General features: G+C 41.4%; 2 protein-coding genes across 2 annotated transcripts in view; one reads left to right on the top strand and one right to left on the bottom strand.

Moving 5' to 3' along the window:
• SDHAF2 (succinate dehydrogenase complex assembly factor 2) lies at positions 1-3,397 on the bottom strand. The gene is made up of 4 exons (XM_029582251.1): positions 3,267-3,397; positions 2,501-2,706; positions 2,167-2,276; positions 1-1,104 (listed from the first exon to the last, which is right to left on the bottom strand). Exons 1-4 carry the CDS (start codon positions 3,297-3,299, stop codon positions 974-976), a joined length of 480 nt encoding a protein of 159 aa, XP_029438111.1. The 5' UTR covers positions 3,300-3,397; the 3' UTR covers positions 1-973.
• A 251-nt stretch (positions 3,398-3,648) lies between these two features.
• CPSF7 (cleavage and polyadenylation specific factor 7) overlaps positions 3,649-15,624 on the top strand; it is a 47,942-nt gene continuing 35,966 nt past the window's right edge. The window contains exons 1-2 of the mRNA XM_029582250.1: positions 3,649-3,796; positions 4,320-4,388. Of these exons, the coding sequence (XP_029438110.1) occupies positions 4,335-4,388 (54 nt within the window). The 5' untranslated portion in view covers positions 3,649-3,796; positions 4,320-4,334. The remainder of the gene's footprint in view (positions 3,797-4,319; positions 4,389-15,624) is intronic.

Here is a 15,624-nt window from a genome sequence, read left to right as displayed (position 1 = left end):
TGCCTTGAAGAAGCTTTAATACCCAATGAAGACAAGTAGCATCGACTTTGCTTACATGAACCCTCTCTTTAAAACAGAATAAAGGCTTTCTACAGAAAATAAAAAATATAAACAAACATTCATTTGATTCTGCTGTTTAACGTGTTCAGTGTTAACCTAAAACTATTGTTGTATTTCCACTTGCAAAAAACCTTTGGAAGCTTTCAATCTTGGGGATTAAAGTTATAGAAATTATGAACTCACAAAACCCATCTATCCATTTAGTATTTTTACTCCAGAAAAATACTATTCTAGAAGACACGTGTAATGATATGATTTCATGAAATGTAATCTCTCTCTCTCTATATATATATATATTTATATCTCTGAAAAATCATGGAATGGGGAGGAGAAGAAAGGAAAGAGTCTAAAGACATGGCTACAAACTACAAATGCAATATACACCATGCCCATTTTCATCATGAATTATCAGCACTCACTTCCAAACACTCATACCCCAATGTAAAGAGTGCTAAGTGCACTCCATTCTGCTTCAAACTTCATCAGGAAGACTTCACAGCAGATGGGCTCTTCTGTTGCAAAGTGTGGGCAGCCTTCCACTGGGTACAGCTGCATGTGATACAGACACTTTATTTCTTATCCACTTCACTCTGCGTCCTCAGTGTGAAGGCTAAAGAATTCAGGCACACGGCTGTGATTATTTTAATATGTATGAAAGGCTGTGTGTACCAGTGCAGTATGTACAGGGGAAAGAAATGAAGGCACCGTGGTGCTAATTAAGATTCAGAAGGGAAGTGTGAAAAGCCTTGCCACAGGATAAAGGAGTATGTAGGAGAGGGAGAGATGGTTTTGCGGAGAAACATTTGAGGAGATATTTGTGCATAAGGAGAGGAGGCAAGAAGAGATATGGGGGAAAATACAAAGAAACAGAAGGGGGGCTTGAGAAAGGGTTCTTGGGGATAGTCACATTCCCTCAGCTATTCTTCTCAAATAAGTATTCCAAGTCTGGTTGCCGCAATCTTTGCTCCATATTTTTGTTCTTAGCAAATTCTTTCAGCATGTCCAGAACTTCATTATCAAAAATCTCAGGTGCTGGCTTTGTACCTTCAAAAGCAAAAAGAAAAAAAAAACAAAACAAAAAACTCACTGTGCATTAGAGACTGATTTCACATCTCCAACAGCTGGGTCTGCATTGACATTTCTACTGCCTAGATCTTCATCAGTCTTCTATCTCCAGTTCATTCCTATTCGGCATGCAATTAGGTAATGCAGACTTAGTTGTCTCTCACTCCCCTGACTTTACACAAACTAATGGCAATAGGGTTGTGGTTCTTCCCCTCCAGCAGGTACAAGTTAACTGAAGCATATCTTACCAGCACTAACTGTACTAGTTAAAGCTAAAAGAAGGGTTCCTGCATTTGATCTAAATGACGTCAAGCTCCTATTAAGCTTATGCAATGAAGAAAAACTACATTAGTTTGGGAATGGAATCTGATCAGTCCAATACAGTGTTTGAAGCACAAAGCTGTGAACCTACAGTTCCACTATCATTTGATCATTGTGTGACCCTGAGCAAGCCACAACTGCCAGTGCACAATGCTATTATTAAAAACCCCAACTCTTTCTTAGCATATTGACAGTAGCTGCTTCCTGAAAGTATGATCAGGAAACTTGCAGATCACTTTCCAATCACAAGTACACTGGAACCTTTCTTTCTTTGTACTGAGACTGCAAGCAAACATATTTTAGAAATAGTTGGGATATCAGTACCCTACATCCAGCCCTGTAAGGTTGGCAATCAAAACCTTATACTGAAAACATAACTGTTTTTCTGACAACTTCCAACTGGGAGATTCAGACTTGGCAAATCTGAATGCCTAAGCTCAACATTCTCTGTCATTAGCTGGTGAATGGCCCCATTTCTAGACATCTACATTCACACATATATCACTAAAGGTTGGTTACTTTAGATAAAATACATCCATAATAACATAAGTACAATAATAAAAATCCCTAATGCAGATCGAAGTTCTTCCTTTGTTGCTAGTTCTGCTGTTGCACTCTAAAGCCATTTACTTAATCCCCCCTCATATGGTCCAGTGTCTGGTACTCAGCAGTAAGTCACCCAAGTCCTCATTGCTGAGATAAGGCTGCATGACTTCATACCTGTTGCCCAGTTGTAAATGTCCCAATCATTGCTAGGCTCATTGATCAGACGGTCATATAAGGACAGCTGCGTCTCTGACATAGTATTCAGATATTCCTTTGCAAACAGGCTAAATAAAAAACACAGAATAAATGGCATGAAAATGTAAAGCAAAGTGTGTGTGTCACTAAGAGGTAGAAACATATGGAACTCATAAAATTGGTGGCAGAACTCCACTGATTTTTAAAGGATCTTTTGGTTACCTAGTGATGGGCCAAATCAGTTTTTATGATCACCATTGGTTTCTGCCTGGCACACTAGGTTCTTAGGTGAGGTGAGGAAATAGATCATCACCTAAGTAAGATGCAGTTCTCAAGCATTCCTCTCTTCCTGCTTTCGTATACCAGGCGAGCTCGTTTTGTCTCCAGTGATTCATTTTGTCGTTCTTCCCAAGGCGGTAATGGGATTTCAAGTAAATCTTTACCAGAGTCTTCAGGAGAGTCACCACGGTAAGTTCGGCTAACAACGGCAGGACAACACAAAACCCGCCCTACAGAGAACTGTTGGGAATAAAAAACAAACAAACAAAAAAACACAGAGGGATCAGTTAAAATTCAGGCATCCGCTCTTTAAAGTATTCTGGTTTAGGAAGTTTAATTAATAAGGTGTCAGTTTTTAAAGGACAATTTTTGAAAGTCAATTACTGCAACCCTCTTGTTTTTGTTGGTTTAAAAATAAACAAACAAACAAAAAACAACACCACCTCATGGTGGAAGTTAAATGAAAAGCCTATGCAAAAGAGAATGAATGCCTGAAGTCAGAAGTCTTGGTGACAGAGAACTCAACTCCAAAACATGAATTCCAGTACCAGCACCGAGATGTAAAACTCCAAAACAGCTACAGAATACTAAAGACAAGGAGAACGATCCTTATCTCGGAAACATTTACACAGAATGTATTCAGTTATCCCAAATCGTCTAAAAGAGTTGTGAAACTAAAACGAACATCTGTCGGGCTCTACTGGATTAAGAAGGTCGCCTACACTATTATATGGACTCAAAGCCCGGAACAGAACTTTGGCCTTTCTATGACCTCCAAGGCCCGCGGGTAAAGGCCTCACCCTGCTCCGAAGCAGCGTTGAGATCACCGACATGCCAAACCCCGCTGCCCTAGTCCGCTCTTCGATTAACCCTCCTTTCTCTAAAGCTCGCCAGAGCCGCCGGGATGTACTTCCGACCTCTCCTGAGGCCTGGGGGACGGCTTTGGCTGCGACACCGCGCCGGCGGTTGACTGGGAGGGGGGAAGAAGGCGGGACCGGAAGTTCCGGTGTGGCGCGGGAGCCTCGCGGTGTGTGCTTGCTGTCGTGGGCCTTTCGAGCCTGTCTCAGTTCCCGGGATTCCTGAGAGGTCTCGCGGGCCGTGTTCTGTCGGGAGACAAACGCGACTGGCGGGGTCCCGGGGCTGGGAGAGAGAGCAGGCGAAAACCGAGGGACAGGACCTAAGGGGAGCTAAAGCGAGGGGAAGGGCCTGAGATCCCAGGGAGAGGGAGGAGGGGCTGGCTAGTGGAAGCGAGAGTCACCTGCAGGGAAGCGGGAAAGCATCTTGGAGGGTCTGCAGGAGAGCTGTAATCTCACCCGGGAGCGTTACCAAGGTGAGGAGCCCTTATTCCAGTTACAGTGGCTGATTGAGGTGTTCATATTCCATAGCGATTGTGGGGAGGCCAAGGGTCTTTATTCTAGGGGTGGTGACCGAAGTCGGGGGGCCTTTAATCTATAGGGACAGTGACCAGTATACGGACAGCAAGAGGGTAGAAGAGCCTTTAGTCTCTAAAGTGCGATCTGGGTAGGGGGAATTATTCCTGCCACCTTTCAGATTTTACCAACAGTGGTCAGGTATAAATATGCATATTCTATAGAGAGAAGTTGAAGTGAGGCCTCCTTATTCCACAGATAAATACTTGATGAACTATTTTTATTCCACAGTGGGATATAGTCTAGATCTTGAAAGGCAGAGTCCCTTGTTGCAAAGTGAAGTTTGAGTTCTTTCTCAGGGATGGGACTAATACGTGTAGAGTTCCAATTTTGAGTGTGAAAGATCCTGAGCAATCATTTTACCTTTACCAGTGGATCTGTTTCACTTTGATCCCATTTCCCAAGTTTACATTGCTTATCTAGATCCTCTGTGGGACGATGTCGGAAGGCGTGGATTTAATTGACATTTATGCAGACGAAGAGTTTAATCAGGTAAGTAATCAGAATAATAATATAGGTCTTAATTCTGCAAAGTTCATAGTACTACCACTATTTATCATTTTGAAAGTGCTACTAGATATATGCTGTCCCTGCTCCATGGAGCTTACAATCTAATAAAGAGTCTATGGGAAGTGAAGGATTATGCACACAAGGAAGTATTTGCAAGACAGACAGACCCAAAGATCTCCAATAGCTGTTTTTACAGCCTGAGAAAATTACTATGGCCTAAATATCTCCACCAGGGCTTCCCAAACCTGTCCTGATGATCCCACATCCATTGAGGTTTTCAGGATATTGCTGATGAATGTTAATACATTGGAGATCTCATTATATGCAGACTTATTTCATGCATATTCATAGTGTATACCCCGAAAACCTGACTGGCTGCTCACCAGGACAGGTTTGGGAAGCACTCTCTTAGGCCATCAGCAAAATATCTGCAGGAGATTGAAATTGCATGCAATGCATCCATTTTATGTAACTATATTTCTTGCATATTCATTGTGGATATCCTGAAAATATCGACTGAGGATATCCGAGGACAGGTTTGGGAGCCATTATTCCAGATATTCAGCCATTTTACATAATATATATTTTTTCAATTTCAAAACATGACACCGCAGGCTAAAGTTACCCAGTTAAACAGAATCAAGCATTGAAAAACATCCCAACCTCTGCAGACCAAATCTGTTATGTTAACTTCTAAGGCCTTATTCTCTATAGTCTCAATTCTAAAAAAGAAATCTCAAGATCTTCATAAAGAATGCCCCTTTTTTGCAAAATTGGTAGATATAGATTTGTATTGGTGGATTTTGTTCCATGTATGTAAGTGTAGTATAATATAGGATTAATGTCGTAATACAGAAATTTGGCATGGTCTTAAAAAAAAAAGTATTTGAGTCAGAACTTTTTATAACTTGATTTTTTAAAACTATTTCAGTATCAGGATACACTAGATAATTTAGTATTTTCTATAGGGTATTGCACTTTCAAATTCTAAAGCAGGGGCTGACCAGTACCGTCATGCAGGATTCCTATGTGGCTTATTTCTATGGGTGAGGTATAGAGGGAAGAGAGTGGATCCTACTGTAGGAAATATCTCCGTCTACTAACAAAAGCATGTGGGTTCCCCGTCTCTGGCCAATATCACTCTTACCCCTACTCCTAGCATAAATAACAATGATCAGGAACAGGTTCTGACGATGCTAGATGTGGGGGAGAGTGAGCCAGGCTCAAATGATACCTAAACCTAAGCTATAAAATGTAATTTAAAAACAAATTGATATGTTGTTAAAAAGGGAGAATGGCTAATGGGCTGAACCAGGTGACAATGGATCAAATTTCTCCTTTGTCCACTGATGCTCCTTGTGACCTTAGGCAAGTCACTTTATTTCTCATATTCTCAAGCACCCACTCAGTGTGAGATCTTTGGGGCAGGGACTCATTGTTTATGTATATAATTTGTCATAAAGGCCTTGATTTAGTGGACTATATAATTGCCAAAATAAATGCATTTCAGACCAAGGGCCTCTGGTCCCTAGCCTTTGTCTTTCGTTGATGTGACCTCTGCAGCTCGCTCTGTCTCTCCTTGTCCAGCTTCCTCTATTGCTGACTCTAGAGGAAGGAGAAAGGCTTTTTTTACAGGTTACTTTAAAATGTAATGGTATAATGCAAAATGAAAAACTTCCCTTTTATTTGATTGGTCTGTAGATAAACTCCAAAACCACAAGTTGAGATATTCATGTCTGCCTAAGCCTTCTATGAAGGCTTGGAGTGGAGGAGTAGCCTAATGATTAGAACAGTAGCCTGCAACCCAGGATTCAAATCCCACGACTGCTCCTTGTGACCTTGGGCAAGTGACTTCATCCTCTATTGCCTCAGGTACAAACTTAGATTGTGAGCCCTCTGGGTATAGGGAAATACCTACAGTACAAAATATAATCCTCTTTGAAGTGCCGAAAGGCAGAATATAAATACATGCTTCATTTCTATGATTTTCTTTGCAGTATTTTGCAGTATAAGGATATTTGCAGATGTTCCCCCATTGTTATAGGGAGCAATGCAGACTAAAGTCATGTGTCACCGTCCTCTCCTTGCTTGCGAAAGGTATCAATGAGATCACTTGAGGTTAAACTTTCTCTCTGAATTTGCCATTCTTTGAAATCTCCAGTTCTCTGAGCAAAGCTGCTGCAGTGCTATCCTTTGTGGCCATTATATTTTTGATTCTGACATGATGGAATAGGGGTGAAAAAAATATTTTGAAAACATAGGCACTAAACAAAAACTTTAGGAGTCAAGGAACATATTTTTCTTTTTCAGCTTTTTGCTTTATTTGTCTTTAGTGTTTTTCCCTTTATTTTTACATTTTGTTTTTATTTGCTCTCTCCCTTCTTCTCTCCCCCTTACTGACACTCCTTTCAACCCTCTGCCACATTAGTACAAGGGTTTGGGGGGGACAGAATTTAGCTCTGGATGCTGGGTCTTGGCCTGGACTCCAGCAGCACCTGTTTGGATGCCTGTACCAGACCCTGCCATTTCCTTCACAGGAGACCGATTCCAGGAACTGAATTTTATCCAGCCCTGATGCATAGGGATTTGCCGGTGGAATGCCCCATTTTCAGGAAGGTGCTTTTCTGTCGTGTTGCCCTCTGATAAGTGGATATGCCATATGCAAAATTCTTAACAACCAATTGTCTGCACATTACAGTTAAATATAAATAGGTTTTTAGTTTTGCTCAGCCACCCAAACATTTTTGAAGTTGCCTTGGGTTGGATGGCTATGTACACTAACCTATTCACAGATTCAGAATCTGAAGCTAAAAGGATCAAGGGCAGGGCCTTCATTATGCCTTGTGCTTTTCAGCACAACACTGAGGTTAATATTCAAAAGGAGTTAGGTGACATTTGGGAAAAAAGATCTCCCCACTGAACAGCTAAAGTAGATACTTATTTTTACAAGGCTGCTATATTTAACTGCTTTTAAAGTAGGTATTTCCGGGGCATGGTTTGGGTGAGGGAGAAAGTTAGCTGGGTAGAGTGAATTTTATTGCTGTAGTTACACAATGTTAGGTTCCATCTTAGCAGTTACCACCCAGGAAAAAGATCTAGGCATCATAGTGGATAATACTTTGAAATTGTAGGCTCAGTGTGCTGCAGCAGTCATAAAAGCAAACAGAATGTTAGGAATTATTAGGAAGGGAATGGTTAATAGAACGGAAAATGTCATAATGCCTCTGTATCGCTCCATGGTGAGACCGCACCTTGAATACAGTGTACAATTCTAGTCACCGCATCTCAAAAAAGATATAGTTGCGATGAAGAAGGTACAGAGAAGGGCAACCAAAATGATAAAGGGATGGAACAGCTCCTCTATGATGAAAGGCTGAAGAGGTTAGGTCTGTTCATCTTGGAGAAGAGACGGCTGAGGGGGGATATGATAGAGGTCTTTAAGATCATGAGAGGTCTTGAACGAATAGATGTGAATCGGTTATTTACACTTTCAGATAATAGAAGGACTAGGGGCCATTCCATGAAGTTAGCAAGTAGCACATTTAAGGCTAATTGGAGAAAATTCTTTTTCAGTCAATGCACAATTAAGGTTCCTGTTCATAAAAGTGGATGTGAGGAGGAGGCTGGAAACTACAGGCTGGTCAGTCTGATTTCTGTGGTGAGCAGATTAATGGAATTGCTGAAGATAGTGCAGTTTCTGGAATCCAATTTAGTGTATGATCGAAGGCAGCATGGTTTTACTAGAGACAAATCTTGTCAGAAGAATCAGACTGGGTGATCAAAGAGTTGGATCAAGGGAGAGGCTGGACTTAGTGTACTTGTATTTTAATAAGGTCTTTGACACTGTTTTGCACAGAAGACTTTTAAATACATTGAGCGCCCTTGGTTTGTAACCTACAGTGGCTGACTGGGTTAGAAACTGGCTGGCGACAAAGAGTGAATGGAGTTTACTCTGAAGAGAGGAGCGTTACTAGTGGTGTGCCTCAAGGATCTGTGCTGGGACCAGTTCTTTTCAACATTTTCATGAGCAACAGAAGGATTGTCAGGAAAGGTTTGTCTTTTTGCCAGTGATATCAAAATCTGCAACAAGTTGGACAGCCATGACAGGGTGGAAAAGATGAGGGATCTAGTGAAGCTCGAGGAATGGTCTAGAGACTGGCAGATAAGATTTAATGCTAAAAAAAAAATGCAGAATAGGCTGCAAAAACCCAAGGGAGAGGTACAGTATTGGAGGTGAAATTCTTCTAAGCACAAAAGCAGAGCAGGATCTGGGGATGATTATATCTGTGATCTTAAGGTGTCCAAACAGGTGGATGAAGCGATAGCAAAAGCCTGAAAGATTCTTGGCTGCAAAGGGAAAGGAATAGTCAGCAGAAAAAGAGAGATGTTGCCCCTATATAGGTCCCTGGTGAGACCTCACTTGTAATACTGTGTGCAGTTCTGGAGACCACACCTTGAAAAGGATAGAAACAGGATGGAGTCGGTCCAGAGGGCGGCTGCTAACGTAATCAGTGGTCTTAGTTCTAAAGCATATGGGGATAGATTTAAAGATCTAAACATGTATACACTAGAGCATTGCTTCTCAACCCAGTCCTCAGGGCACACTTTGCTAGTCAGGTTTTCAGCATATTCATAATGAATATGCATGAGATAGATTCGCATGTACTGTTTCCATTGAATGTGAATCTATCTCATGCATATTCATTGTGGATATCCTAAAAACCTGACTGGTTAGACATGCACTGAGGACTCAGTTGAGAAGCACTGTTCTAAGAACAGGTGAGACAGGGAAGATATGATAGACACATTTAAATATCTCAAAGGTTTCCATGCACAGCAGGCTTGTCTCTTTCAAAAGAAAGGAGGCTCTAGAATAAGGGGTCAAGGCATGAGGGTGAAAGGGGGTGGACTCAGGAGTAATCTTAGGAAATATTCCTTTACAGAGAGGGTATTGGATGCATGGAACGGCCTCCCTGTGGAAGTGGTGGGGACAAAAATAGTATCTGAATTCAAGAAAGCATGGGATAAATACAGGGGATCTCTAAGGAAATGATGCTAAATTAATTGGATGGCTGGGCAGACTGAAACTATGGGTTATCAGGCTGGCATTGCAGGCTTCTGGCTATTATTTGAAGAGAAGGCAGAATACTCTGACAGTGCCATGGAGCGAATACTCACTTGGGAAGAAAGAAAACTCAATTATCCGTGGTGCATATTGCAGGAAGGGAAAATGTGCAAGCATATTTCTCAGCAGAAACAATTGGGACCCTAGAAGCGTTCCGCTTAATAGTGGAGTGCTGGGGATGCCCAGCAGTGGACCTAATAACAAGACAAGTCAGTGCCATAACAAACTTTCTTCTGTCACCACAAGGAGAGAGTTTCCAAAGGCATTGATGCTCCAGTCCTCCTTTGGCCCAAGGATAGACTTCTTTATGTATTCCCAATTTGGCCATTGATAGGCAAGGCAATAGAGCATGGAAAGACACCACTGAAAAGTAATATTGAATGCCTTAGTAGGCGAACCTAGTCAGGCTGCTAGTGGAGGCCCCCCCCCCCCCCCACCTCCTGGCGGTTCCCGAGAGAACATCAGGGGGGGGGGAGTGCAGGGATCAGTACCAATGGGAAATCTAGCTCCATTCTGTCTTACAGCCTGACCCTTGAAAAGGCACATCTGCGAAGAAGAGGTTAGTCACAGGCAGTGGCCACAATGCTGAAGGCCCGTAAGGTATCAGCTTCATTAGCCTGTGTTATCTGGAGGCTCTTTGAGGCATATTGCTAAGAAATAGGACTTGCACCCTTAAAGACGATGTTCCACAGATCCTAAATTTTTTACAAACAAGATTACACAAGGGTCTAGCGCTTAACTCATTGAAGATACAGGTGGCAGCCATCTTGTACTACATGGTCTGCATTAAAGGTACCTGCATTAAAGGCACCCAGGTACTCTCACACTATGGTATGGTGCACTTTTTATGGGGGCAAAACGGAATTGGCCACCCTTCAGGCCAATTTTTCCTCAATAGGACCTTAATGTGGTTCTCAGGATACTAGCTGGTTCACCCTTTGAACCCTTGAAGGGAGCATCCGTTAAAGACCTTTTATTAAAAGCTGTTTTTTTTTTATAGCAATCTGCTCCACTAGATGCGTCCCAGAATTGTAGGCACTCTCAGGTATAGTGCCATACTTAGTGATATCCCTGCATTTGGTCTCCTTTAAACCGGTGCCCTCATTTCTCCCAAAGGTGGTATCCCTTCCACGTGAACCAAGCAATGGTTCTGCCGGTTTTCAGGAGGAAGGGATGTAAAGGGAAGATGATTATTCTTCACCTGCTGGATATTGGCAGGTGGTGATATGGTACCTGAAGGTAACAAATCCATTCAGGAAATCCAGCAGGCTATTTGTGCTCTTTGGTGGCCTACAGAAGGGAAAGGCATCCTCCAAAGCCATGATTGCAAGATGTATCAAGGAGGCCGTTTCATCAGTGTTTATTCTCCGTACTAAGCAGGCCCCAGCACCTCTCCATGCATGCTCCATAAGAGCACAGGCATCGTCTTGGGCAGAAGCAGCATTAGTCTCCTCAAAGGAGATCTGCAGGGCCACCCCCTGGTCATCCCTGCACTCATTCTCCAAGCATTACAGACTAAAAGTTCAAGCAATTAAGGAAACTGCCTTCGGGTCTAGGGTTCTCAAAGCAGCCCTGACTTCCTCTCTTCCTGCCGATAGCTTTTGTTTCTTCCAAGGGTAGTGGACTAGTGTAAAAGTCCTGCTAGACCAGTTCAGGCCCCACCCAGAAAGACAGGAGCAGGTAGAAGCATGCGAGGAGCCACTCTCATTCTCTCTATAGTCCTTCTTTTTCTCTACCTTGAGGAAGGGGGCATGACCGTAAGGGACCAAACAAAATACAGTTTTCTCTCTCTCTCTCTCTCTCTCTCTCTCTCTCTCTCTCTCTCTCTCTCTCTATATCTATATCTATATATATATATATATATATATATATATCATAGTGTAGGGTCCTTGTCTGGTCACTTTAACAGGAGGCCTACTGCAAGACCTACATCAATTCCCCCTTTTATGACAAAGAGTGAAGCCATGAAGAGGGTGTGCCCTCTGTCTCTGGCAGCTGAGGAATTGGGAAACCGCGTGAGTAATGGACTGGTCTAGCAGGACTCAAGGAAAAAAAATTATCGGGCAAGATTAATATAACCATACAAATACCGCATACACAAATCCTATACCCCTCCTTCAACCACATGTACAACACTTGCAGTTACAAATCCGTATTCTGATCTTCCAGTGCATATCCATCACAATGTCAGTTTACCCAAGAACGAGTACCAGAATAGACATGCAAGAAGCATGTAACACATTTACAGAATACAAAAGAAAAAACAAGAGCAGGACAAAGTGTGCAGCAAAGATGAAATAATTCTTTTTTTTTTTAACATACATGTAAGTTTTTCTTAACATAAGTATTTCCTCTACGAAATGTTGATTTTTTTTTTTTTTTTTAATTATCCATTTCGGATATTGCCTCTCGTGGAGTAGGGCAGTGTAATGAGTGAAGACACGTTTGAATTCCTTGCCCTGGTGGTGTTAAATGTGCTCGGTGGGCTTTTTCAGCCTAATGTCAGATGTTTGGGATATCAGGCAGGAAACTCCACACATCCACAGGGGAAAAGGTCTGAGCGTGCTGCAATGAAATTAATAAGAGATTGTACAATCCAGAGCCAGGGGCTAATGCATGAAAATCAAATCTTTCATTTTTACAAATGTGGGGTTTTCTCAATGCAAGACATGATTATTTTTGTCAAAATCAACGCATCTCTTCTGCTGGAAATTTTTCAAAGTCCTGAAGTTAGATAAATCGAGTTTCAAAAGAATGGTAACAGACACTGAAGGTTGAAATGGTTTAACATAAGAAGTGCCATGCTGGGTCAGACTGGTGGTCCATTGAGCCCAGCATCATGTCTCTGACAGTGACCAGTCTAGGTCACAAGTACCTGGCAGATCCCAAAGGGAATGTGTTCTGTAATTTTAATAATGAAATGAGCAAGGTGGTGTAGTGCTTAGAAAGGAATAAAACATTGAATGCTGCTAAGACAGAAATTTTGCAGATGGCTGTGAATAAAGTAAAGAGGATTCCATTATGTACAACTATGAATTGGGTAGGTAAGGTTAGAGATTTGGGTGGAATCTTCGAATCTAAATTTGAGGGTGAAGTAGCACAGATTATACAAGGGGCATCTAGTAAGCTAAAAGATTTGAAGAGGCTTTGTCCTTTTTTTTGACAAATGGTTCTAAGCTGGTGATTTATTTTTAGTGGTTTCAAAACTGGACTATTGTAATAGCCTTTTGCTGGATTTATCTTAACAGTTGGTAGATCGATTGCTTGTTTGGTTTTTAGGTGTTCTAGAAAGACTGGATGTTAAAATCTTTACGCTGGTTACCTGCTAAAGAGCAGACTCCATTTAAAATGCTGTGTTTGGCCTTTAAAGTGTTGAATGGCGAAGAGCTGCATTACCTCCGAGATGGTTTAGAGCAGCATCAACTGGGTCATCGGTCCAGTCAAGGGCAGTTACTTACAGTTCTCTCTTAAAAGTGTTCCAAGAGCAGAAATAAGAGCTGGGACATTCTCAGTAGTGGGCGCCGTCTCTTTGGAATCAGCTTCCCAATGATCTTTGGCATGAGGGAGATTATGTGGCCTTTCGTAAAACGTTAAAAGCATGGCTTTTTCCTGAATAAAGGGAGTACTTGGTACTATGGTGTGTAATATTCAAGTAAGTGGAGCTGTGTACGTGACTTAAAGGAACATTTTTACTGTATTTAATGTGTTTTTTGTAATGTTAATTTGTGTTTTTTTTATAAACCACTTTGATAGTTTATGGAAACTGATTATGATTGCCTGGAATAATGGTAATTTCTTGTTTGACAAAGTACCAAATGTTCTTTAATTTTGTTTTGAATCTGCTACCAGTTAGTTTTATGGAATGCCCCTTAGTCCTGGTATAATCTGAAAGGGTAATATTGTTCCATACCACTCATGGTTTTATAAATGCGACCTAGCTCCCATCATACTCATTGACCACTGACCACATAGACTACTGTAAATCCCTATTCCAAGGCCTCTCACAACAGTCTCAAGTGTCTCCAGCTTTCGCAGGTCACAGCAGCTAGACTTTTGGCATGAGTCAAATCCACCCACCTTGCGATGCCAAGTTTGCGGGAGTTGAGAGCAGGTTAAAACATTTTAAAATGCTTTGCTTTATCTTCAAGTACATGAATCATCTGCACCCTGGATATCTTTACCAACTTCTGTTCATCTATGCTCCCTCGAGGGAACTTAATCCTCCCCACCGGCCCCCTTCTACCCTCCCCTCCACTGGCTTCAGCTAGACTAACTTGCACAAGACTTCGCAGATCCAGCTGTCTTGTCCCCAAAATATGAAACAAAATACCTCTAGTGCTATACCTGGAAACTTCCACCAAAAAATGTTTAACCAGCTTTCTCCTAAGCTCCACAGCAGAGAGATTTATTACCATCTTTCTACCCAAAGTCTTTGAGACCATGAATTCCCCAAGGCTGGTGACTACTGGGCTGTTTCTACCTAACGGCTTCTTAATATGTCTTGCACCTTATGGCGCTCAACTTGTCCCCTATTTATACCCAATGTACTTCTACCTTGTATCTGTATGTATGCATTACTTAAGTGCTTAATGTTTGTTTTTTTTCCTCTTTCTTTGTAGTCCGCCTTATGGCTATCATTAGGAAAAAACTGGAATATCAAATAACATTTAGGCTGAAAAACCTTAACCTGTTAAGCCTTTGTTTATAAGGTAGCCATAATATCCCCCTTATCATTTTTGTTGCCAGTCAGTATATCTTTTATCATTCTGTTATCTTTGAGCTAGGGCAACCAGAACTGCACATAATACTCAAGATCCATTAAGAGGCATTATGATATTTGCAGTTTTTTTGTTCCTATCTGTAAATATGTAAATCTGTGATTCTGTATGCTAGGCCCCTTCCCTCAAATATCCTAAGGAGATGGTCATCTGAGAATAATTAATGTATTTTTTAATGTGAGGACATCAGTTACAGTAAATATTATAGAAAGAAAGTTGAGATAGCAAAAGTAAAGAGAATGAAAGATCTGACTTCCTTTTCTATTTCATGTTGTACAGGAGCAAATGACATATTTACATGTTACCATTTATGGACGTTTTTAAAAACTAGCAGACTAGTTACTCCTTTATTCTATGACATCACTACATTGATCTAATATTGTTGATTAGTAATTGGCATAATCCTTTCACAGTTTCTTGGCCTATGGTGCCATCCAATGAATGCAAGCTTGCATAGCAGGTAGGTTAAATAAACTTACAACTTTCAACATATGAAGCAGTTTAATATTGCTAACGTGAGTAACATAACAGTATTGTTTTATGACTAGAAATATCTGTACAGGCATCTTCCCCAGCTCTACTTTTATCAGGCTTTAATCAGAAAAATGTCAGTATTCACAACTCAGTGTGTCATCATCTGCTACTACTAGCAAGTCCTTTACTCTTCGGTGTCCTGTTGGTTCTCAAGTTTAACTCTGGATACTGTAGGGCATTGGTCATAAATTTCCTTCTGATCATTAAAAGCATTCAGCTGTGTCATCGTGTATGAGCTCTATACTCGGAGAGAGAGGACCTAGGCATGCACAGACCACAATCCTGCTTCAGGGGCACTCCATGAAGTTAGCAAATAGCACATTTAAGACTAATAGGAGAAAATTCTTTTTCACTCTGCGCAGTTTAGTTCTGGAATTTGTTGCCAGAGGATGTGGTTAGTGCAGTTAGTGTGGCTGGGTTTAAAAAAGGTTTGGATAAGTTCTTGGAGCAGAAGTCCATTAACTGCTATTAATCAAGCTGACTTGGGAATGGCCTCTGCTATTACTGGCATCTGTAGCATGGGGTCTTCTTAGTGTTTGGGTACTTGCCAGGTTCTTGTGGCCTGGTTTTGGCTTCTGTTGGAAACAGGGTGCTGGGTTTGATGGACCCTTGGTCCATCAAACCCAGCACCCTGGCAATTTATATTTATTTATTTGAAATCTTTTCTATGCCGTTGTTCAGTATATTACCGTCACAACGGTTTACATAGAGGCACATATAGTAAATTGTACGTGCATCTGTTCCTATTATTAGTAACGGAGGTGCCTGATAAGCTCGGTAA

The sequence above is a fragment of the Rhinatrema bivittatum genome, chromosome 17, assembly GCF_901001135.1.
Source record: "Rhinatrema bivittatum chromosome 17, aRhiBiv1.1, whole genome shotgun sequence".
NCBI classification, from domain to species: Eukaryota; Metazoa; Chordata; class Amphibia; order Gymnophiona; family Rhinatrematidae; genus Rhinatrema; species Rhinatrema bivittatum.
Note: the sequence above shows the minus strand (reverse complement) of the source record. Positions and strands in the feature narration are given on the sequence as shown.

Coding starts and splice junctions, on each gene's coding strand:
- SDHAF2 (XM_029582251.1), bottom strand. CDS start 3,299: ATGTCGGTGATCTCAACGCTGCTTCGGAGCAGG. Junction 2,277..2,500: donor GAGAACTGCATCTTACTTAG/GTGATGATCTAT, acceptor TTTTTTATTTAG/CCTGTTTGCAAAGGAATATC. Junction 1,105..2,166: donor CATTTACAACTGGGCAACAG/GTATGAAGTCAT, acceptor TTGCTTTTGAAG/GTACAAAGCCAGCACCTGAG.